Source organism: Gouania willdenowi, chromosome 19 (genome assembly GCF_900634775.1).
Source record: "Gouania willdenowi chromosome 19, fGouWil2.1, whole genome shotgun sequence".
Taxonomy (NCBI): domain Eukaryota; kingdom Metazoa; phylum Chordata; class Actinopteri; order Blenniiformes; family Gobiesocidae; genus Gouania; species Gouania willdenowi.
The window spans coordinates 12,258,366-12,282,864 of record NC_041062.1 but is presented as its reverse complement, the minus strand read 5'-3'; the positions used below and the strand labels follow the sequence as shown (position 1 = coordinate 12,282,864).

Here is a 24,499-nt window from a genome sequence, read left to right as displayed (position 1 = left end):
TAGTATGGATTATGCGAAAATAATAATTAGGTCAGTAAACGGGTGTAGAAATGAGATGAATTACTTTACTTTTTAAAAACGCACTCCAGTACAGGTACATTTAAAGCACAAGTATCCATAAAAGCAACTTAATTACATAAACGTAAGTACATGTAATCCATTACTTTCACCTCCGCTTAAAACCCATTTAAAAGCAGTCAAACACCAACAAATATAAAAACCCTCTCTCCTATAGCCAAGGGCCAAAACACGTACCTGGATCGTCAGTGAGTTGAGTGTGTAAGTACTGGTGTTTGACGTAAAAGTTGTTGTAAATACAATACAGTGCCACCATCAGGGAGAACGTCCCTAGAGCTGCAGCGATGAACAGGCCAGCTTTGGCATTATCTTTGTCCACATGAGCATCTGATGAGAGACACAAACCCTGGTCAGAAAATCCTGGCGAGCTGAATAATAACATTCAACCTCTGATAGACCAGGAGTTTCCATTAGCGGTCCTGGGGAGACACAGTCCTGCATGTTTTAGATGTTACTGCATGCTCATCTGTGTGGTTTTTATATCCCTGTGCCACACTTACATGTCTTCATGGTATTTAGATTTTCCTCTTTCTTCAGCAGGTCTCCTATGCGAGGAGCAGGGTGAGGAGAAGCTGCTGGGACATGATGGAGGCCGACTTCCTGCTTAGATGGAGCCGTGCTCTGAGAGTTGCTCAGGGAAACAAACAGCAGCAGGCAAAAAACTGACCGGTCCAACATCATGGCTCATCCACTTTCACTCCTACACAGGAATATCAGATTGTTTCCTTACATGTAAAGATTAAGTGTAATAAACTGTGTTGAAAAAATTAGCTTCAATTTAAATCTGTGTATGTTTGGTTTTTGATTGTCAAGTTAATATTTATTAAGAAAAAAATAAATAAAATAAATATAAAGTGCTTACCTGAGGCCAAAGGGCAACGGCTTTGTTCTCTGATGTGGTGTCGGCTCCGTCTCCTCTGCTTCTGTTGCGCTCTGAGGAGAAAACGCATCCAAGACAACCAAAGTCCCCAAATACCTGCAATATCCTAAGGGACACCTGCATGCAGCTCCTGGTAAGAAATGATTCAACTCTGACGATAAATTCGAAATGAACAAGGATATGTTTCAGGTGCTTTGCCAAATTTCCAATCTCCAATGATTGGAGGGTATTTACATGGAAATTTGGTAAGTAACATTTTAAACATGTTCTCCTTTTGTTCCAAGGATCAAAACTAATGTGATACTTTATTATAAATTAAACTGTGATGCTCAGAGTCAGACTGGCTTTGGAATTAAAAATGATTGCAGTTTCAGCTGTGTTCATTTCAAGTGAATAGTGCCAAAAACAAACAAAAAAGGATGGGCTACACAATAATAATCACTCATACACAGACGCTTGAAATAGATTGGGAACCACAAAGTTCCTAAATTCTCTCAAACCGTACGACTGATATTCACGAGAAAACATTTTGAATATGAACAGGTAATAAATAATAAGCTATGAACAAACTGTGCATGCATTTTTAATAATTTTGATTTGAGACAGAGAGGATTTGTGTGTTCAAAATACGCACCCTTGTATATAATTCATCCAGCCCTTTTCTGTAGCAGAAATAGTGACTGTATTATATTTATGTAATTATTGCCCCTTACTTCCACACAGTAGGATAGGTGTAGCTGAATTAAAGAGCAGGACAAGGTGTGGAGTGCATTATGATTAGCGCTATTGATTACCGCAAGGCTTTTGGAGACATTAGTAGGAACACGCCTGATGTGTGCTTTCCAACTTATCTTTTAAAGCAAAATTTTAGGAATCACTAAACAATAAATTAAAAAAAAGGCTTAAAAGCGTTTTTATTATAAGAACTGTAACAAGTGTCAAAAATTGTACAGCACTAAAAAAAATACTACATCATTGATTCAACACCAGAGATGTATTCAGTTTGATCAAAAAGTCTTTGTCTTTAAAAACATTTAAATTCAAAAGTCTTATCAAACATATAGTAGTTAAAGACAAACTGGAAGAACGCATTTGAATTGAACCTTAAATAAACATACATGCACAAGCTGACTTTCACTTACACAACAGCATCATAAAGTCATACAAGTGACAGAGTTTAGGGCTGTTCTATGACGGAGCTGAAGAGGACTTAAAAAATGCAATTATTTACAAAATTAACACCATGATTACAGGGAAAGCTGCACCTGCAGTAGATTGTAACACGGCATGGTCAAGACCAACTAACGACATCCAAAATATTTCATGCATAAATAAATCCCACTTTACAACCACATAATACATTTGATCTAAAAGACACTTGATATCTATTACAAACATATTTACGTCACAAATAGATATTTACCTTAAAGTATCAGTTTTGACACATTTGGGGCGGCAGTGGCTTAGTCCGTAGGGACATGGGTTGGGAACCGGAGGGTCGCCGGCTCAAGTCCCAGTACGGACCAAAAAGAACGAAAGTTGTTCTGGTAGCTGGAGAGGTGCCAGGGCACTTCTCAAGCACTGCCGAGGTGCCCTTGAGCAAGGCACCGACCCCAAACACTGCTCCCTTCATTGTAAAGCGACTTTGAGTACCTGGAAAAGCACTATATAAAATTGATGTATAATAATAATTAAACTTTTCTTTTTTTCCCAGAAGTCCTCAGAGGACTCCCATAGGTTTCACAAGGAATGTTGACATTAATTTTGCTATCAAGCCTGCAGCTAGCCCTTAAATGTAAACACCAACAGGATTCTGTTGCCCTGTTACATTGCGAGATACAAATTTTAGCTTTTAAACGTAATCTCTTTGCGTTTCTCATTTTAAGCCAAGTTCAGTGAACTCAATTCATCCACATTGTTCATTGAGTCTCAGTTAACGAGTCATTACCACTCACGTAACAGAGGTGCATGAGTCATCAGTACAGGTCATATTTTAATAAAGTTTGATTCAGCAGCTGTTCTTAAAGAGTAACTAAACCCCAAAACTTTGTTCTGCTGAATACATATGTATTTGGGTATTAAGTTGTGCTGTTGATGGATTCTAATCCAACATTTTAGTATAAGTATTTAAATGTTGCGTATTTAGTTGCAAAATGTCAGAGTTACTGGCCAATAAGAGTTGAACGCCGGCTATTACGAGTGAATTTTGCTATTGGCTGAAACGGATTCTTTAGATTCCCCTGCTTCATCAACTGTCACTGTTGGCCCCGCCCCTCCTATAAAAGCTGAGATGAGGGAGGAGGGTTTCCTCCAATCACAGCCCTCATTGAGCATTGATTGACAGTTTTTGAGGATATCTAATGCTCTGTGCATTCCAGCGGTGATGTTTTTGACTCTGTGCTTCTAATCAAGGCATTTTTTAAATTCAGCAGAAACAGGGGATTAGTTACTCTTTAAGCACTAGTGTGAAAATTAAGGTGAATCATGTGACGTATTCGTCCTTACACTGACTGGTACTTTAATGTTTGGGTGCAAACTTCCAAATGGAATCCAGGGCTCAGGAAAGTGAGGATGCGTGCCTGTTGGGTGGCTCCAAATTTGCCATGTCAGTCATTGGAGACTCGTCTGTGTTTACTATACTGTACTGTCCAATCTCAGAGTCTCTGGAAGCCCGCTTGTTCTTCTCCAGCAGAAGAGCACGGATAAAACCCACTGGGATGGGCAACATAGCAAATATGATCAAAGAAGTTAAAACAGCCAAAGCCCAGTCAGGGTACTGCAGGTACACCTCAGTCGCCTGGAAACACACAAAACAATCAAAGAAGATTCAATCACTGATAATGACTTCATCTCAATTTACAAAAATCTGTTTAATCCAGTGGTTCTCAAACTTTTCCCCATTTTGAACTAAGGTCAACTTTCAGGACCCATCTGTCATACCTCCTTTCCCCACCAGGGGGTGCACCACACTTTGAGAAGCACTGGTTAAATCCATGAATGCAGCAGTTAGTTTTGTTACTGTGTGAATGATACGTACAGTTTCTTTGTCCCATGCCATATACGTGGGCCGTTTCATGACCATGCGAATAGTGGTGGCCGCCAGCAGTCCCAGCATCCCAAGTAAGCTAATGTACTTCCACAGGTACTTGTAAACAACGTAGGGACGCCAGCCCAGCATCCTTTCAATGTCGTCAAGAAACCTTGAAAACCGTAGTGATGAAACTAATCAGATTTACACATTTATTATGAAATAAAGACTATACGGAGACAACGACTTACCTATCGGCTCCATAAAGCCAAGACACAGTGAAAGTCTCAAAAACCACCACAATGATGAGGGGCAAAGTGGCAGAGTAATCATCAAACATGGTGACAAAGTAACTTCCACAGCGCTGAGTGAAGAGCAGGCCAATGGTAAAGCCAAGAATGCAGCTGAAAACTAAAAGGACAACATATCTTCTTAAAGAACAAATATCAACCCAATAAACTTATAAATGAAACCAGGGCTGTGAATGTGTACATTTGAGATCTCCTGAATGATCACATACTTGTGAATTTGGTCTTGTTGTTGGCCAGAATCTTGAAGCGATCAGTGAGGGGAGCGAGGATTCCCTCCATGGTGCCAAACATGGTGCTGAGCCCCAGATTAAGTAACATGAGGAAGAAAAGTGCAGACCAGAAAGGACTGCCCGGCAAGCGGGAGATGGCCTCAGTGAAGGCGATAAAAGCCAGACCTGTGCCCTCCACGCCCTGAAAACAAGCACAGAATCTCTTTAAGAACAAAACAACATCCCACTGAAGAAAACTTACGGTTCTCACTAGAGATTTTTTGCAGCATAGGGGGATCTAATGTGTCTTTTTTTCTTTATAGTATTTGTTACTGCCTCACTTAAAAGCATAAAAGTTATTTGTTGAATTGGTGAAGGGTCATGATGAATGTCGTTTGAGAGTTACTTATGCTTGATATAGGTCCTCCACTCAAAGACACTGTATAGACAAGAAATAACATTGAATTGAAAAGTGATTCAAAGACACTTTCCAAATTCAAATTAGGAATTATGTGAGACCCACAGTAATATTAGGACTGTTATGGACACACTGGTTGAAACACACCGAATGGGACGACACCACTCCATTGGGGAGCAAAATTACACCGGAGGGGGCCCTTACACTCAACAGCGCTGATGAGAACCCTGAAACTGACAAGACATCAGACAATCTTTACCTTCTGCATCTCTTTTTCAAAGTCACAGTCCGACAGGTTTACAGGGATTTTACTTCCAAACTGTTTGAACCAGCTGCGGTAGTCGTCTACATCCACAGAAGCAGAGTCAGAGTAGTTAAAGGCAGGCATCAGGCTGTGGTCCACAAAGCCATTGTTAAACAGCTCCACCAGCTCCTCAGTGTTACTAAAAAAAGAGAAATAAATACATTAAAACATTTAGCTCAGATGCTAACCATGAATAGAAAGCCTTAGTCGAGCACACGTGGAAACACACCTAACAACACAATCCTGGACCTTGACTTTGGCCTTGAAGCCGAGCACGGCGAACACAACCAGAGTGGCCAGCACAGACGTGAGGAAGTTGATGGTGGAGACAGTGAAGGCATCGCGGTGGCAGTTGTTGTTCTTAGGATTGTAGGAGGAGTAGGCGATTATTGATCCGAAGCCGAGGCCAAGCGCAAAGAACACCTGCGTGGCCGCCTGCCGCCACACCTGCACATCTCCCCAGATTTCCAGCTGTAACAAAACGGTGTGTCAGTGATGCTCTCACCCTCCATGAGTGACTGGGAGGTCACAATAGTGGGTTAACATGTATGCTATGTGTAAATACCTTGGGATAAAACATGAAGGTGACGCCCTCCAAAGCTCCATCGAGCAGGAAGCCTCGGATGAGGAAGCAGAAGAGGACGACGTAGGGGAAGATGGAGGAGAAATACATCACCTAGGAGACAAACAGGACCTCATACTTCAAACTCCATCTGAAATAATGAACTTTATATACTGGAGCTGCCCTGGTAAAAATAGAAGGAAACATCTGACATCAGCAGCTAAAACATGTACGTTAGTGTGTGTGAAAAATGAACGATGCAAACTGATCATGCTGGTGTGCAATATTCACATTTAGCTGAAATCAGTCTCATTCAGGAAGTCAACAAATATACAAATTTTTCTCTCTTATTTACATCATCACATTCCACAAGATTTTCACCTACAGCGACTCAGAGCTCTAGACCAACACATGACAGGGAGTTCCTCCTGCTCGGAATGTGGAAATCAAGGTGGTTATAACATTTTGATATGATTCCACAAACATCAGTCAGCACCCGTAAAGAGAAGTCACAACACCCTTTAGTCAAAGGTCAACCCTATCACAACAAAAGGTGTTACAACTAGGGCTGTGCGATAAGCCTGGAAAATGTATTGCGATATAAGTGTTTCATAGCAGTCGATATTGATAACTATTTTTCATGCTATTAAAAAAGGGGAACAGGAGAAAAAAAGGCTGAATGCCAGTAATTTTACTTTATTTAAACATGTGTTTTTTTAACATATAAAAAAGGTCAATACTAGGGATGTAACGATTAATCATAAGGCAGTTAAAAATCGATTCATAGGTAAAACGATTCACATCGATGCTGTGAAAATTGAATCGCAGTACTTTTTTTTAACCAGCAGAGGGCGCTACCCAGAAGTGTGGGCGGCGAGCGAAATCTGCTAATACTTTCTTTCTGGCCGCCTTCTACTCTTAAACATATTCATAAATGATTCATTACCCCTTTAGCACCGAAAGAATATCTGTAATATTACGTGAATATCTGTAAAAGTCACGTTTTTCTATTAGCTCTGTCTGCTAGCATAGCATCTCTTCCTCACTGCAAAATATCTGCATGCCAACCGACCACTGGGTTACCAGCGCCCTCTGCTGGTTCAAACAAATATCTGACCTAAATACAGTAAAATGACTGTTTTTTTTTTGTTTTTTTTTTAGTCCAATTGTAAAGGTACAAAATACATTTTCAGTTGCACTTTTAAAAAGAAAAATAACTATTATACAGTTTTGTTTTGTTTACTATAGAATCAGATTTTAAATAATAAGCTTCTTCTTCATTTGTATTATTCCTTTATTTATTTCATTCAAGATTTATTTTTAGTTAAATTGCATTGTTTTGAATAGTTTATCAAGGGATTCTTTTGACAATGAAAAATAGTGTAGTATTTTCCCAAAAAAAATAAAGGAATATTTTTCAGTCATTTATATACAGTCCCATTTTGTAAAATAAATCGTGAGAGAATCGTATCGTGAACCCAGTATCGTGAATCGAATCGTATCGGGAGTTGAGTGAATTGTTACATCACTAGTCAATACAAGTGAAAAAATGTCCAAATATAGACTATTAAAAAATATTTAATCATACACATTTAGTATTTTGTAAATTATAAATGATAATTTAATAATAATACATCGGTCGGCTGATATTATCGGCCGATTTTTTACATGTATCGGCATCGGCCGATGCGGGCTGCTGCGTTCGCTGATCCGCAATATTTACAGAGAGCAGAAATATGCTTCAATTGTTCTACATCACCGTTCACGTTTTTTAATATTTGTTAAATATTTTTTACTTGTTGCCATTCTACCTCACCGTTGTTAATTTCAATAAATGTTCTTTTTTCTTAAAGTTGAGACTCGTGAAATTTATTATTATCATTGTGTATTTTTTATGATGTAAATTGAGGGGGCAAAATATTGGCTCAAGAAAATCAGCAGTATGTATCGGTAATCGGCCCTAAAATATCCATATCGGTCTATCCCTAGTACTAAATATTTTATTCTAATGAACTCTAGTGAAATTATTGAACAATATATATTATTGTTTTATGGCCCAGCACTAGTACCAACTATCCAATATCTCTCCAAAAGTTGGAGATTCTCACAAAAATCAAAGGAAAATTATCTGTGGGAATTGTCTCAGTGTGTTATCTGTAGAAGGAAATTAAAATGCTGAACGCTTGTGAAAAGGATTATCAGATATTTTAGTTATATGGGTGGATAGATCTGGTGACGGTGTTATTTGGATAAAACCAATACCTTCACAGAAGTCTTGATACCCTTGAACATTCCTAAACACACAATGGTCCAGGCTGCCAGCAGACACAGGACGATGTATGTGTTGAACGATCCCATTTCGTCAATTGAGTCGGTGATATCCAAAGCTTTACGATACCAGAAGTACGACGTGTTAGAGCTCAGTGCACACTCTTTTACTGGAACAAGAAAAAGCAGAAAGTCAGTCACCAGTCGGACTTCACGTACAGTAAACACCATTTAGTAATGAGTGGTGTCGTGTGAAATTTAAAGTTTACCTGTTGTGTTGCCTTGTTCTGGACACTGTTCCCATGGTAACGGGTACTGGAAGGAGTTCCCGAGATAAAAGAGACTCCAAGCAAGGATCACATTGTAGTATAGAGCCACGAAGAAACAAACCTGCAGATATTTCACAGATGTTTGCCCGTAGAAACCAAGATGGCAAATAGAAATAAATGATAAATAGTCATTTATATTGTTGTGCTGTCAGTTACAATTTAACTCAAAAGAGAAAGTTGTAACATTTTGAACAAAGCAACATCCTGCCAAAAGTCATCAAATTCTTACCACACAGCTGGAGTAGCCAATCCCAGACAGCCTTGGAGAGATGTGCCTCCACACTCCAATACTGCCTTGGCGAATAGCCTGACCAGCAGCAAGCTCCAAGAAGAACAAAGGAATGCCTATAACCAGCATGAGCAGCACGTAGAGCAGGAGGAAAGATCCTAGAGGAGGAAAGAAAATAAAATAAAATAATAATAATAATCAGGAATACAACTGTCAACGTATTAATACAAAAAGAGTTTTGTTCACAATCTTTCAAACATTGTGAGTGATCGTAGCGCTACGCACCTCCTCCATTCTGGTGGCACAGATATGGGAACCTCCAGACGTTTCCTAGTCCAACACTGAACCCCACCTGAGCCAGGAAGTACTCGATTTTACTGTTCCACCCTGCCCGGGCCGCAGGCTCTGATGCAAGCTGCGTGTCCTCCTCGCCATAGCCGCCGTCAGCCTCTGTTTCCTTACTGATGTCATCAGATGGCAAAGGCTGTTTCTCCATCTGAGAAAATAATACATTTAATAAGTTTACATAATAAAAATGACTAAATAAAAACTGTTTTTTTTTTTAATTTAAAGTACAATAAGTTTAATATACGGAAAAAATATAAATGCAACAGACGTAGGGCTGGGCGATATATCGAATATACTCGATATATCGCAGCTTGTAGTCTGTGCGGTGTTGAAAATGACCATACCGTCAAACTCGCGACCAAAAAAAATCGCGATAAGTCGTGAAATCTATTTTCCCCCACACCTCTACTTATAACCTAACACGCACCCGGGGTCACGAATAGACACTTTCTGTTAATAACCGATCAGTCAGGGTCTCACCAGCTGTCTCAGTGTGGTCGCACTGTATCTAAACTGACACCCCGTTAGAAAACAGATGTGCTACACCATAACATCTGCCCACATCATACAAACACGTGTCCGTGTAATGGCTTTCAATATCTGCAGTTCATCAGTGTTGTGTCCTCATTTGATCCGTTTAAAGCCGCTGAGCTGAGCTCCGTCCACCGCCTCTTAATGATAATTCACTACAAACACAGTAGTAACAACCCCCACCCTTTAAAAAGTTCCACACAGAAGGAGAAAAGACACTTTTAATAATAACAGGCCGATACAGGTGTGGGTTCCCACGCTGACTACAACTCAAAAAAACACAAAGCGCCCCACCGCCTTCAAATTAAAAGCCCCAATAACTAAACCTCTCTAGCTTTTCATTTCTACACACTATAGCTAAAAACACAAACAGCAAATGTTGGAATACCGATATTAAAAGGAACTCACGGTTTTTTTTTTTGGCGGTATTGAGAGGTTTGTTGTAGCGTGGACACGCGCTTCCGGGTGACGCAATAGGCACACCTTCCTATTCTAATGATGCGTTCACGGACCCCACACAAGTATAGGATATATTGACTTGCATAAAAAGGAGAAAAAACAATTTCATTAATTATTTAGTTAATTTATCTTCTATATTAACTCAATCCCACACAAGGTCGTGGGGGTCTGAGAGTGCATACTCATGGTGGATGTAAAATCCTAATAATATGTAATATTTATTGATTTTACATTGCAATAAGGAAATAAAGTGAACTTATTTCTCTTTCATGCCATTTAAACTATATTTCCCCCCATGAAACACTCATGACAACATTAAACAAGAATTAACGTTGATCTTCTGTTTTATAGGCACGCCCGGTTTATCGTTTGGTTTGTTCATGTTATTGAATAAACAAACAAATGCATCTAAATAAAAGTAAATATATAAATTAAATTGTGATGATTATAATGAGGTTATTACTCAGGTTGGAAAAGTGTATTTCTTCTTCTTCTTCTTCTTCTTCTTCTTCTTCTTCTTCTTCTTCTTCTTCTTCTTCTTCTTCTTTTAAATACATTTGATTGAGGAAAAAACTACAATTAATGTCATAGTTTTTAAAATGTGTATAATGGCACTAGATGACTAATGATCTGACCCTACGATAACAAATTATTAAGCTAGAAAAATATTGACTATTACGAGCAATATTCATCCTGATAATGTTTCCCATATCGATCGATGGTAAACTTTTTCCAGTTACACTGACCTGATCATTCGTGTAACACACACACACACACACACACACACACACACACACACACACACACACACACACACACACACACACACACACACACACACACGCACACACACACTCGTTGTCTGCCACGTATGCCTTTGCTTATCCTTCCCTAAAGGCAAATAAAACAAACTCAACAAACAATTAAACAACAATAAACACTGAAATCACCCACATAACCGTGTGTTTATAAGTAAATTATAAATACCTCGAGGTGTCAAGCAGCGAAGTTCCCTAGAAATAATTTTGCAGATGTCCTCAAACCAAAGTCAACTTTCTCTATTCATCAGACTCCGCCCACTCGAATCTAGCCCACACGCGCCTGTATGCGCGCGTGTTAAAAAAAAAAAAGAAACACTTCTGTCCACGTGTTTGACGAAGCCACGTCAAAACACAACGCAGTGTACTTTGTGTTGTTGTTATTTATTGTAACTTTTTGCATTGGACATGTAAAATGAACATATTTTCACATGCATTTTACATTTTTCCAAATTCTCAAGATAATCAATTTCTTGAATTCATTAACATTTGATTTACACTGCAACACACATTGATTCGACAGCTAACCAGTGGACTTTATTACAATTTAACCTTTATTACATTTAATCGATTATTAGTTTTTTTTCCCAACTTTGTTTCTTTTCTTTTAACTGACTAAAGAGGCTCTAAAGGCAAACGAAACGCAGAATGACTAAAAACCATGACCGAAATGCATGAAGTTAGTGTCAAAAATAAACCTTGAGGATAGCTCCTAAAAGTGGTACACAACTCATCACATGATTAGATGATAGTGATAGCTCCAATGCTTAATAATAAAACTTTGTCACTAGTTCATGTAAGAAAATGTCTTTGGAGTCATTTCTATCAACTTTTAGAATTCAGATATACAGTATTATCCCTAAATGTGTGGGCGTCGTCATTTTGGAGATTTTAGCCAATCAGCGTTTTGTATATCATGTTTATGTCACATCAGGATTGCTTTATATATCGATCCAGAGGGAGCCTGGATAGCATTTACATCTGACGTTTTAGTGCCTATTATGAGTCATTCAGTTTCTTGGACACTATATATTATTCCTAGGAATACCAGGAATATTACGGTGGATAGATTTGGACGTTGCATTTACCAAGAGAAAAGAAATCCTACTTTGAAAATGCTGGTTAGCGCAGAAATTGGAGGCCACAATTCATGTATGCCTTCCAGCTGTACAAGGAAAACCCCATAAAACGGGTAAGTATACACCACGATTGAAACAATCGGATGCCTTTAACCTCATAAAACCAGTAATATTCACTTCCTTTAGTAACCACTATTGTTGTTCATTGCATATGCAGCTTCTAAATCACCTCTCATTAAGTTAAAAGTCTTGTGGTTGGACTGTTTGTACTCAGGGTTTAGTATCACTTCAGGTTTAAAATTAGAATAAACTATTTTCAAGCAATCAGTGGCTTGTTTGTTTAGAAGTAAGCACAGTTCATGTGGAAGGGCGAGACATAAGAAGGATTCTTTGTACGATTTATGGATTATGAGTAACTGGTTTTTACAGAATCAGATTTAGAAATACATGCAGGAATGATGCCTTCGTAGCACTTGAAAATTCAGTCATTACAATTGCATGAATTTATAAGAAAAAAAGAACAATAACATGTTAACATTTAATTCATTTTATCATTGTTTGTTATTTCGTAGGTCACATAATGCACCATACACATGGAAAAAAAATCAAATATTAACTAACTTCTAGTATATTTTTCAAAATGAAATGAATTTCCAAAACATTTGAATGTCCAAATTACTTATATTTGAGTCCATTCAAGTTAAAACTACATGTTCTTCTACTTTATTCTTTACTCTGGTGTATTTATCTCTGCAACAGTAAAGATTATAAGCCTGGCTTTTGTGTCAAAGAGTTGCTTTTCGGTGTCGGTGAGAGAAAAATAGACATTTCTGAGGTGGGTTTGTAGTGTGGGTGGAGCAAAGGAAACTGACACACCTGTGGTTTCAATACTAAAGATTAGAGTGATACCTGCAGTCACACTAATACTCTTGGAATGAACACACATTTACTGCTGCCAGAATTAGACATAAAGAACTAGAGCTGGTCATCTCTGGTAAGCCATTTAACAGTTGTTATGATTATTAATTATTATACGGTTTTTATTTTGGAGTTTGATTTTTTTTTCCATTTTTCCAAATTAAGTTTTTCCTAGAAAATGTTAAGAAACAATATTTTTAATTTTCTGGGAGGCCACATCTAGTGTGTTGATTGGTATTTTTTAATCAACAAGTTTAAGATTGATTCATATTTGTTGAATTGTATTGACATTTTATCAGTTTTCCACAAAATCAGTGTTCTGTTTGTAATTGCACCATCATGAGAAGCTTTTATTTTGAAATTACCCATATGAAAACTTCACATTTAGCATTGATTGCTTGAGCAAATTCATTATTTAAAACACAATTCTTCATGTTTTAGTCAAACAATGGCTAGGTGGGATTTCTGGGTGGTCGATGAGTCTCTGAGAGATACTCCAAACTGTAGCCAGACTGGTTGTGCAGCTCACACCCTTACATGATGTAACCCCAGGCTGCCACAGCTGTCGCACAGACGTGACTTAGAATAAAGGATTGTCAAGTATGAATCAGGACTTTGCTGTCATTGACACTTTTTATTTTATGTAAAGATCAAGTGCAAAAAAAAAACCTCAGCTCATCTATAAAGAACACCACCCATGCTGGACTTGTGAGGAAGTCCAGCAGCTGATCACAGTTTTCTTGGGCTGAACATGGCAAACTTAAAGCGGCATCTGATTACGGTAAGAATTTTTTTGCTTAGCAACCATATTCTCTTTAAAATGTGTGTTTTTTGGTATGATTTTCTAACTTTGGTGTTTTTTTCCCAGCATCTGCTTACATTTTCACTTCAAGATGGAGAAGTCCAAAGCGTAGAGGAGGCTCAGGCACGTCTCTCCGTTCTAGCTCAGAAAAAAAAGCTATGGAGTCAACAGATGTTTCTGGATGTTGGAGAGGCAGCTATACACCTGAGAGACGTACAGAACCAGGTGATACTTGATGAAGGCCAACGGTCAAGTCAACCTTCTCCTTCTTTCTTCTTCTTCCATCTAAATCTGCCCTCTGACTCTTTTTCCGATCAAGGACGAGCTGGAGAAATACACTTTTGAGAACATCTATCGTTGCAACTCCATCACAGACAAAGAGTTCCCGTCACTCCTCCAGTTAGTCTGCCAAGGTGCAGAACAGAAGAAACCGGACATTCACTTCTTCAACTGTGAAACCGTCACTGTAAGAGCAAACGTCCATTCAGCACTGAAACACCTTTACCTGATCCAGGTTACTCTTTACATCTTGATTTTTCTTTTCACAGGCAGATCAAATCTGTGATGACATCACACGTTCAGTTTTGGTTTCATCTAAGAGTAAATCTCTTCCTAATAACTACAGGTAAAGGCAATATTTGTCCACTGGGAGTGAAAGAAGTGGACAGAGTATAAAAGATGTTTCAGAACGGATAAATTCATGTTTGTACTCACAATGTTTGAAACTAGGTTAATGGATAATCCCATATTAACACAAATGGAAGCAAAACAAAAGTTTGGTCTTGACAATGAATGACATTGAGTCAGTTTCTGCTCTGTGTACCATTACGTCTCTTTTTCTGTTGACTTAGTCCATCCCTGTACCACCTGAATGTGAGTCAGGGAGGACAGTGTAAACAGCTGAGAGAGAAAGAGAGAGAGACTCAGACAGAAAGAGAGAGGGAGAAAGAGAGAGAGGGGAACTTGTTTGACCAGTTTGTACATAACTTAAGAAGGTGTGACAATGATAACAATCCACTGTGAACCAAAGCACAGAGCGTTCAGAAGGGATGACGGCGCTATAGTCTCCTGACTCTGGGCCTAATAGGATTCTTTGCTTTGATTACTTCCCCTTTGAGAAGGAGAGGGAGAGAAACATGTGGTGAGGATTTTTGTGTTCATATTTTTAGAAGTACTGTTGTGATTTTTGTATATTTTCTATGTCAGAAGTTAAACTTTTACGTAAATGCTTTTGAATAATGATAAATGTGCTAATGGTGCTGGTTAGAAAGCAATTTATTCATATTTGCTCATATGGTTACAAAGGGCATAATAGTGAGTTAGCTCAATCAGACTGTTTATTTTAATAATGGAAAAAGAGCTTTGGGATTGGATATCAAAGCCTCAATGCTTAGAGATGACAGCATTTTTAGAGCAAGTGTCGCAGGTCAAACATCTCCTCCTTTGCTTCATTTACTGTCCGTCATTCAACGTGTGTTTGTGATTTCTTGAGCGCTCAACCAAGGGCGTATCCTTGGATGTTGCTGAGTGAAAAAGCCAAGCCATCATCAACACTAAAGCTCTTATCGCCTGTCGAAACTCTATGATTTGCCTTCAGGATGATGCAGAGAGAGGACGAGATGCTGGACCCTTATGGGATTCCGAACCCTCCTGGTCCTCAGGCTCCAAACCCCCCACCACCTTACCCTGGACTCAGAGGTCAGAGACAAGTTGTTGTTCTTTTTCTCTATAAATGTTATTTGAAAGGTGAAGGATTCTTAGAGAGCAGGAAATGCTTGAAAGGAGGGTTTATTGCAGCTAAGGGTCCTTTTTACTCCCTCCCAACAGCAAACAGCGTGAACGGCGGTGCTGATGTATCTTTGCTGCGAGCAGAAAGAGAAGTGGTACGCCTTCTTGTCACCGTTGCATCTTTTCAGTCACCCCAGGGCTGTGCTTTGCACTTGCTGTTGGACACTGTAACAAAACTGGTTCTGGTTTCCCCAGGGGATCCTCAATCACTGTTTTGATGACATCGAGAGCTTTATGGGAAAGCTGCAGCAGACTGCAGAGGCTACGACATTACTGAACCAGAGGAAGAAGAAAAAGAAGAAGAGTAAAAAGCAAAGTGCGGAGGGTGAGTAAAATAAAGCTCCAATAAGTGACCGCACCTTTGTTGTAACTCATGATGACGCTGCCATGTGATGTGTTGCTACAACAGATGACTTACTCATGGCTAGGGCCCAACCTCCACCAGAGGAGGAGTTCATCAATATCTTCCAGAAATTTAAATACTGCTTTAGTCTTCTGGTGTGTATCCATTCACTCAGGACACTACAATTTTTGACAGTCCATTGTGCCATATTTTAAAAAAAACAATGTTTTTCTGTTATAGGCTCGCTTGAAATCAGCCATCGCCAACCCTTCATCCGAAGAGCTCGTCCACCATGTGTTCAAACCTCTGGATATAGTGAGTTAGTGTTAGAAACTCTACCTCTGCACCTGCTGCTAATGCTGTAACATGAGGTCTGATCTCCAACAGCCTATAAAGCAAACAGAGCAGGAATGACCTTGAAATAATACAGAAACTCCCCCTATCCATTCCATCTAGACAAACAGGACTTTTTTCTAATGTGGGATTGATCCGTTGGAGATGAATTTAAAGTTCACATCAGGAAATCTTGTTTGGTTTAATAACTCAGTTAAAGAGCTGCAGAAGCAATGCTAACAATGTTTCCAGCTAGACATTGTTTTGGATTCAGCCGTCTGTTACATCTAGTTCCATCTAGTTCCATCTAGCTAGATGAAAGGTTTTTATCTCATGCATCAGGCAGTAGGTCATAGACGATTACCTGTCTTTATAAAGAAAGACATTTTGATTTTATCTTGAAAATAAGTTGGTGCTTAATTATTTACATGCTCAGACCTTTTTTGAATTTGCCATAAGATTTGCACTTTGCACCTGTAAGTCTCTCTCTATCAACACCACCAGTCATTTTCCTCTTTAAGAAATATTTTAATAGTGTATTTCTGTATAATGCCAGGTTCAAACACTAAAAAAATGCTGTTTTTTTGCAACCAATCACAAACTGTAGAAAATATGAATCTTGTTGAAAGAGCTTATGTCATTATTTTGGATAACTTGATAGCTATTTTACTTATTTTGAAAGGAATTGGGAATTTAAACAACTTGATGCAAAACAAAAGGCACAAAAACATCTGATGTACGATATGATTGAAGCCTTGGTTTATTTAGTGAAGGTACATTAGCTTTTAGAAATAGCAGGTCGCTTCCAGTGTTTGCACAGGGCCGTTCCCTGTACCAACCATTTACTAAATGCACCATTTGTTTGTTCTGTGGCTCCTTTTGATCACAAACATGCGCTCTTTGATTGGTCCATACTTCTCAATTCTAGTGGTACTTAAATTCAGAAAATGTATTTCTATTACAGTAATTTATTTAAAGTAATCTGAGCTGCTGTAGAAAAGAAACTTCCAAGCTACTTATTGTAGCTGTTTGCACTCTGATGTAACCAATTGCTGAGTCAGCTGTAGTTGGTGGGAACTATGAAATTGGAAGCGAAGAGAGTGTGTGTGTCAGTCGTGCAGTTTTTTTTTTGTTTTTTTTTGTATTATTCCGAAGTGAAACAGTGAGACGGGCATGTTTGATTTGTGTAAATAATTGTTGGCACATCATGCGCGTCATCTCTGCAATACACAAAGCATCCATTTCACTGTCATCAGTTGATAAAGGCTCACTGGGAACAGATTGTTATTATGTAATGTGACTGTGTACAGATGGTGAAAACCACAGGTGGACCAGGTATGGGAGCCTCAGTGTCCAGCCCTGCGATGACCACCTCTGCCATCTCACTGCTGCAAGATACCATGAATGAGGAGGAGAGGGAGCTGTGGACATCTTTGGGGCCTAACTGGACCCACACTCTGTCAGTATCCATAGTCCTTTACATATTTAACCAATCCAGACTCTATTTTCTGAACCCATCTCGTCACACATGTAGCAAAAGCCAGGATCTACTCACAATCCTATACAACTGAACCAGTACCCCAACAGACAATCACATGCACATATTTGCAACTGTATGTTGATTTAAAGTGACATTTAGTCTTATGAGACAATTAACTGCAAATACTGTATGTTCCCAGTGGTTAATTTTTATTATTAATTAATTAGTGGTCATCATAGTAGTAGTAGTAGTAGTAGTAGTAGTAGTGGTAGTAGTAGTAGTAGTAGTAGTAGTAGTAGTAGTAGCAGTAGTAGTAGTGGTAGTAGTAGTAGTAGTAGTAGTAGTAATAGTAGTAGTAGTAGTGGTAGTAGTAGTAGTATTAGTAGTAATTGTAGTAGTCGTAGTAATCGTAGTAGTATTAGTAGTAATGGTAGTAGTAGTAGTAGTAGTAATCATAGTAGTCGTAGTAATCGTAGTAGTAGTAGTAGTATTAGTAGTAATGGTAGTAGTCGTAGTAGTAGTATTAGTAGTAATTGTAGTAGTCGTAGTAATTGTAGTAGTATTAGTAGTAATGGTAGTAGTAGTAGTAGTAGTAGTAGTAGTAGTAGTAGTAGTAGTAGTAGTAGTAGTAGTAGTAATCATAGTAGTTGTAGTATTAGTAGTAATTGTAGTAATCGTAGTAGTATTAGTAGTATTAGTAGTAATGGTAGTAGTCGTAGTAGTAGTAGTAGTAGTAGTCGTCATAATAGTAGTCGTAGTATAGTAGTAGTAGTAATCATAATAGTAGTAGTAGTAATCGTAATAGTAGTAGTAGTAATCGTAATAGTAGTCGTAGTATAGTAGTATTAGTAGTAATCGTAATAGTAGTCGTAGTATAGTAGTATTAGTAGTAATCGTAATAGTCGTAGTAATTGTAGTAGTAGTTGTAGTAGTAGTAGTAATCGTAATAGTAGTCGTAGTATAGTAGTATTAGTAGTAATCGTAATAGTCGTAGTAATTGTAGTAGTAGTTGTAGTAGTAGTAGTAGTAGTAGTAATCGTAATGTAGTCGTAGTATCGTAGTATTAGTAGTAGTTGTAGTAGTAGTAGTAGTAGTAGTAATCGTAATAGTAGTCGTAGTATCGTAGTATTAGTTGTAATTGTAGTAGTCGTAGTAATTGTAGTAGTATTAGTAGTAGTATTAGTAGTAGTAGTCGTAGTAGTAGTAATCGTAATAGTAGTCGTAGTATTAGTTGTAATTGTAGTAGTCGTAGTAATTGTAGTAGTATTAGTAGTAGTAGTAGTAGTAATGTAATAGTAGTCGTAGTATCGTAGTATTAGTTGTAATTGTAGTAGTCGTAGTAATTGTAGAAGTATTAGTAGTAGTAGTAGTAGTAGTAGTAATCGTAGTAGTAGTCGTAGTATAGTAGTATTGATGTAAAGTGTGTCTCTGCTCTCACTCTCAGCTCACAGCTCAGAGGGCCTGTTGCTCCGTACACACCTGTGTTCTTTAACGGGTGGAAACCAGAAGCCCTGAGGGCAGACGGGCAGGTTTGGGAGGATCCGATCGAGTCACAACACAAGTATGAAGCCCTCCTGGAAAAACAAGAGGTATGGAATACCTGTGAAGTGTTGGGACTTAGTCTACTGAGTGACAGAAGAGATAAAGCCTCCAACACGTGTATACACATACAACACAAGGGTTGAATGTAATAACACTGTGTTGTGTGAATATGAAACACAGAAAGCGTATTGTTATTATAAAAGGATAATTCAACCGTTTATCCACTAGGACTGCAATTTCATTATGACTGTAGAATGTAACTAAAGCTTTCCACTTCCTGTCTGTTACCTTAGACTTGTCATTTTAAGGAAAGTCATTTTTAATAATAACAAATAATAATTAAAGGTTTGTTATTCAATGTCATTTCAAAGAGCGATAAGTATGGAGGATTTGTCTTCTTTAATCAATCACTAAAATATTTTGGGATTTTAACAATTTTTTCTTTGATTGAAAAGTGTTTTTTGATAAAAGTGAGTTATTATTTAATTGAAAATTATTATCCTGACTGAAGTCATCTTTCTTTGTATTTGGGCCATATTATAGGTATGGACATTTGTGTCTTTATTATTCAGTCCCACAATATATTGCTTCAATTTAAAAAAAAATAAACAATTTAAATCAAAAACAAAAAGTGTTCAAAAGCAACATTTTAGGTTTCAACGATTTATTTGCATTCAAACACATTTGTTCTTTGATTGAAAATGTTTTGTTTTTCTGTTTTTTTTTTAATGGAGTGAAGTTTGCTTTTATAGAAATATTTTTTCAATTAAATAATATTCATAATTAATAATAATAATGCCTTACCATGGTCCAAATACAAAAAAAGATTACTTTAATCAAAATGTGTATTTTGAGTCAAATAACACTTTAATATTATATTATATTATATAATAATAACAAATAATTAATAAATACAATTAATGAAAATAATAATAATATTATTAATTAATTTGAACACTTTTTTTATTGAAAATGTGTTTTTTTTTTTATATAAGTTCAGTTTTTTTTTTTTTTAAATGAAAATACTTTTTTGACTAAAGGAACTTAACCTTAAACACACAAATCTATCTCCATACATAAGATTTTAAAATACAGTTTTTAACAGAAAACATGTTAGTGTTAATAAAACAAAATAAATAACAATGTTCTTTGTGTTTCTGTATTTGTTGATCTTTCCAACTCCCTCCCACAAAAGAAACAGCCACCTCAACAGATTGGTCCTCCAAATATCAACATCACTGACGAAATGTAAGCCTTGTTTGAAGACGTAAATCCAACAACATTGTGCTGGTGAATCACCCAACACGTGTTTGTTTCCTTCACCCAGGGACGGCATGGGGCTCATACCATCTGACAGACTCTACAGCTGTAGTTATGACTTCATAGCCAGGAACAACACTGAGCTTTCAGTGCAGCAAGGGGAGACGCTCGAGGTAAGGCCGTGACCGTGGTGCATTCAGGGAACTTTAGAGCTTTGACTTCGTGCATTTGTGATTCATCATCAGGTTTCCTGTAGAATGCAAATTCATGTGTTTAGAAATACTCACACACAAATTCTGTCTTGTCATGAAAGGGCATTAAAGCCCTATGTGTGTATGTGAGTTAAATGACTAAGGCAAAATGAAAATTAAGGCCTGGGGTCCATTTCTGAACCATCAAAGCATCCAAGTTTGCTGATTTGAAACAGAAAATTATACTGGGGGAACTATGAACAGGAATTATGAAGTAAAACTCTGTACAGTAATGTGTTAGAAGATGTTTGTGTATCACTGTTTACTTTTAAGCAGATTCTTTTTGATGTGTAGGAAGTCACTTAATGTGAACATTTGTGGTCAAATTCTCATTATTTCATTATTCAGTTTAGGACGCGTGACAAAGACTAAACCTTACCCTAAACCTAACCATAACCCTAAAAATTGTTGCGATATTGAGTTATAACGTAATCCTAACCCTTGACGCTACGTACATGTACTTCGGTGACCATAATAATAGCACCAGAGGTTGCCTGTATGGCAACCGTACAAATAGACACTTTAATTTTTTTTCACCTTGAGTCAAACCATCCTGTGGGTCGGATTTGGCCCTCGGGATTTGAGTTTGTCCTAGGGAAGAGGAATGGATTGACAGTAATGTAAACAGAGACTTAATGGATGGATAGATGGTATGTACACAAGGGGCTACCCTGTGACTGTTTTCTCTCCGACAGGTGATTGAATCGTCCAAGCGTTGGTGGAAGTGTCGCAATCGGTTCAGCCAGGTGGGCTTCGTCCCATTCAACATCCTGGAACCTGTGGCTCACATAGACAGCCCTGTCAATAACACAGCCCCCAGCGTAAGACACACACACTCACACACACAGTGCAATTATCCCATCTGTACATTCTGCAGTGATGGTCTTTGGTAAATCTTCTTCTTCTTCTCTCTCTCTCTCCACACTGCTGCAGATCCCACCTCCACCTCCTCTCACCAACAGCTTGTCTCTGGTCCCACCGAGCCCACCTGCCCTCCTCCCCACCATCTCCCAATCCCCCAAGCGCGCGCACACCCTTCCGGCCTTCACCCAACCCATGCATGCTGCAGAGGAGCCTGACAAAGGTACCAGTCGAGTCTTTTCCACAATCTCCATCCATCACATAGATCATGGTTCAGCCCAACAACTCTTTGGAACCCAAACACGTCTATGTACTACCAAATAACTTCCAGGCAGTGGCTATCTGTATAGTTGCCGCATCAATACACCGACATTCTATCCGTACGCAGCGCTCCTATTTGGCTAGTTTAGGTCACATGATAGGTCAGTCAGTCAGCATGAGTAAGACTCAACCTTACCCTAAACCCAACTCTTTCCCTAAAAATTATTGCGATATTGGGTTATAATCTAACCCTAACCCTAAAGATTGTTGCCATATTGGGTTATATAACCTAACCCTAAGACGCTACATTCTTGTACTTCAGTAACCGTACCAATAGCACCGGTGGTTGTTCGTACGACAACCGTACGAATAGACACTTTCTGACTTCTATAGTGTCAAACTAATGTCTCATCCTTTAGCAACTCTAATAAGAGTTCTGACTGGTTTTCTGTTTATAGATACATGAATGTAACTACTTACTGCAGTTCATCAAATAAATTTAGCCTGTGAATGTTAAGGATTTGACATCAGCACATAAACTACCTGTTTTTAGAAGTGGTCTGAAAGTTACTTTTCAGACGGCTAAAACTCCGGAAAACAGGCGAGTTTAGGAAACTAAACCTCAAATATTATGTTGTTGGGGTTCTTAGAATGATTGGAGATTGGTGAAAAATAGCAGAAGACTTGACCTATAAAGTTGTAGTGAGTTGTATTTCACAGTTGAAAGTGTCTATTTGTACGGTTGCCGTACAGACAACGCCCGATGCTATTGGTACCGCTACCGAAGCACACGTACGTAGCGTTTTAGGGTTAGGATTATAACCTAATATCGCAACAATTTTTAGGGTTAGGGTTAGTCTAAGTCACGCGACCTAAATTGGCCAATGACAGACCTATTACATGACCTAAACTGGCCAAATAGGGGCGCTACGGATAGAATGTTGATTTATTGATACGATTATTGGTAAGGATAGCCACTGCCTTCACAGTTTCATGATGATGAATATGTTGTATTACTGCTATATGTTCAATCAACAAATGTTTGGTAGATTATTTTCCTAAGAAAAAGATTGGTTCCTTATTGAAAATGCCAGTAGGCTAAATAAATTAATAAAACAAACAAGTGATAAGTCCGAAAAAGATGTTTACTAATGGCTTCAGGTTAAATGCCTCAAGGGGTACAACTGTGAAAAGTTTGGGAGCCACTGCTCTAGAAAAACCTTTATAGACAAACATGCTAAAGAAAGGCTGTGCTGCCATTTTTCTTTCAATGGTTGTAGCATGTTTGTTTTCAGCACGTTGCTCTTCAGTTGTAATGAAGTGACCATATGTTGACAGTGATGATGGTGAATGATGAGCTGCTCCACAAGCTGACCAATGGAAAGGCCAACCTGAACAAACCTCTGTTCATCCCTCGATCATCAGACACTTCTGTTCCTCTGGACTACCATTCTCCTTCTGAGGAGGTGGCTGAGTGGCTCAGAGGGAAGGGCTTCAGTGAGCCGTGAGTGACGTCATAGGCTGTCAACGCAGATGAGACTGAAGAATGCACAGTAGCCAATGAGGGCAGGTGTTTAGGATTGTGGTGTTTGTGTTTCTCAGGACGGTGACGTGTCTGGGCGTACTGACTGGGGCTCAGCTCTTCTCTCTCAACAAGGACGAACTTAGAGCAGTGATTCCAGATGAGGGAGCCAGAGTGTACAGTCAGCTGACTGTGCAGAAAGCACTTCTGGAGGTGAGGAGGACATTACTTTATTATCAGCCTTTAAAGCAGTGGTTCCCAAACCTTTTTGAATCGTGACCTCATTTCGACATCACACATTTCTAACAATTTAAAAAAAAAATTTATTATGAGTAGCTCAGATATGTTTATACCGTTTTATTTTAACTAGATTCATATTTGAGAAAGTATAGAAGTTATTTTAATTTTTTTTTTAAATGTAATAGGAATTTACGTAATTATTTTGTATCTTTCTTTGAGGCATTTTGTGTATATTTGTTGTCAATTCATACATTACTGTTATTTTCTAGTATTTGTAGTCGTCTTGTGCAACTTTAGGTTAATTTTGTGTGCTTCTGTTCACATTTGATATATGTTCTCATTTTTAAATTATTTTGTGAATTTTTATTGTCAATTAATACATCACGGTTATTTTTGTGTATTTTTAGTCAACTTGTGCAACTTTTGTGTGTTTCTGTTCACATTTTAGATTAATTTTGTGTTATTTTAGTGTATTTTTCTGTCATGTATTTTTTGTCATTTAGTGTATTTTAGTTATTTTATAAATTTCTCTATTATTGTGTGTTTCTTTTAATCATTTTGTTCGTTTACTTTCGGGATGTGGCCCCCAAGCCTCTTGTTGCCCAAGTCTGAGGTGACAAAAATGAGCAATATATATATTTCTAATCAGTAATTACTTTACATTTCAGGCGACCCCACATGGGGATCATGACCCTAAGGTTGAAAAACACTGCTTTAAAGTCTATCGAGCCATTAGAAAGTGATATAAACACTTCAAATCCCTTTATTGTTGCTCCTATTCTCTGTACAGGATGCCAGGAGGGCCACAGAGCTGGAGACGGTGATGGAAAAACAGAAAATGAAGGTCGACCTAAAGCTGGAGAGCAGTACATTGTAAATTAACATCAAGAAAACCATCTGAACGTCTGAGTAAAGAAACGCCAAACAGATCCACTAAGCTGTTATACATGTAAACACTGTACATTAAATATTCCAACTCGATAGTGAAGTTTCAATTTGTGTTTTAGTTCCTACAGCTTATAAATCAAATAAGGCAAGAATGCTAAA

General features: G+C 38.1%; 2 protein-coding genes across 5 annotated transcripts; one reads left to right on the top strand and one right to left on the bottom strand.

Annotated features, from left to right (window-relative positions):
• Window positions 1-1,847: 1,847 nt before the first annotated feature.
• On the bottom strand, window positions 1,848-11,025 carry LOC114481766 (sodium-dependent neutral amino acid transporter B(0)AT2-like). 3 transcript variants are annotated; one of them, XM_028476804.1, is made up of 12 exons: window positions 10,942-11,025; window positions 8,902-9,112; window positions 8,617-8,774; window positions 8,328-8,448; window positions 8,053-8,228; window positions 5,794-5,904; window positions 5,458-5,699; window positions 5,184-5,367; window positions 4,507-4,708; window positions 4,238-4,397; window positions 3,996-4,158; window positions 1,848-3,755 (listed from the first exon to the last, which is right to left on the bottom strand). In XM_028476804.1, the coding sequence occupies exons 2-12, from the start codon at window positions 9,110-9,112 to the stop codon at window positions 3,516-3,518; spliced, it is 1,968 nt and encodes a 655-aa protein (XP_028332605.1). In that variant the 5' UTR covers window positions 10,942-11,025; the 3' UTR covers window positions 1,848-3,515. The 3 variants fall into 3 exon arrangements, with proteins under 3 accessions (XP_028332605.1, XP_028332606.1, XP_028332604.1); XM_028476805.1 differs by lacking the exon at window positions 10,942-11,025 and adding an exon at window positions 10,418-10,476; XM_028476803.1 differs by lacking the exon at window positions 10,942-11,025 and adding an exon at window positions 9,904-9,995.
• A 1,726-nt stretch (window positions 11,026-12,751) lies between these two features.
• On the top strand, window positions 12,752-24,440 carry eps8l1b (EPS8 signaling adaptor L1b). 2 transcript variants are annotated; one of them, XM_028475842.1, is made up of 19 exons: window positions 12,752-12,845; window positions 13,419-13,550; window positions 13,638-13,796; window positions 13,891-14,037; window positions 14,120-14,196; window positions 15,169-15,269; window positions 15,399-15,454; window positions 15,555-15,684; window positions 15,769-15,857; window positions 15,943-16,017; window positions 17,346-17,494; window positions 18,960-19,104; window positions 20,253-20,305; window positions 20,385-20,490; window positions 21,264-21,389; window positions 21,502-21,652; window positions 23,029-23,194; window positions 23,293-23,425; window positions 24,243-24,440. In XM_028475842.1, the coding sequence occupies exons 2-19, from the start codon at window positions 13,521-13,523 to the stop codon at window positions 24,327-24,329; spliced, it is 1,980 nt and encodes a 659-aa protein (XP_028331643.1). In that variant the 5' UTR covers window positions 12,752-12,845; window positions 13,419-13,520; the 3' UTR covers window positions 24,330-24,440. The 2 variants fall into 2 exon arrangements, with proteins under 2 accessions (XP_028331643.1, XP_028331644.1); XM_028475843.1 differs by lacking the exon at window positions 12,752-12,845 and having other exon boundaries at window positions 13,443-13,550; window positions 13,663-13,796.
• The last annotated feature ends 59 nt before the right edge of the window (window positions 24,441-24,499 follow it).

Excerpts from the sequence above, each read along its gene's own strand:
- LOC114481766 (XM_028476804.1), bottom strand. The coding sequence starts at position 9,112 with ATGGAGAAACAGCCTTTGCCATCTGATGACATCAGTAAGGAAACAGAG. Across the intron at positions 8,229-8,327 it reads AGAACAAGGCAACACAACAG|TAAAAGAGTGTGCACTGAGC; the intron begins GTAAACTTTAAA and ends TTCTTGTTCCAG. Across the intron at positions 5,368-5,457 it reads GTCCAGGATTGTGTTGTTAG|TAACACTGAGGAGCTGGTGG; the intron begins GTGTGTTTCCAC and ends CTCTTTTTTTAG.
- eps8l1b (XM_028475842.1), top strand. The coding sequence starts at position 13,521 with ATGGCAAACTTAAAGCGGCATCTGATTACG. Across the intron at positions 13,551-13,637 it reads TAAAGCGGCATCTGATTACG|CATCTGCTTACATTTTCACT; the intron begins GTAAGAATTTTT and ends TTTTTTTCCCAG. Across the intron at positions 15,455-15,554 it reads TGCGAGCAGAAAGAGAAGTG|GGGATCCTCAATCACTGTTT; the intron begins GTACGCCTTCTT and ends TGGTTTCCCCAG.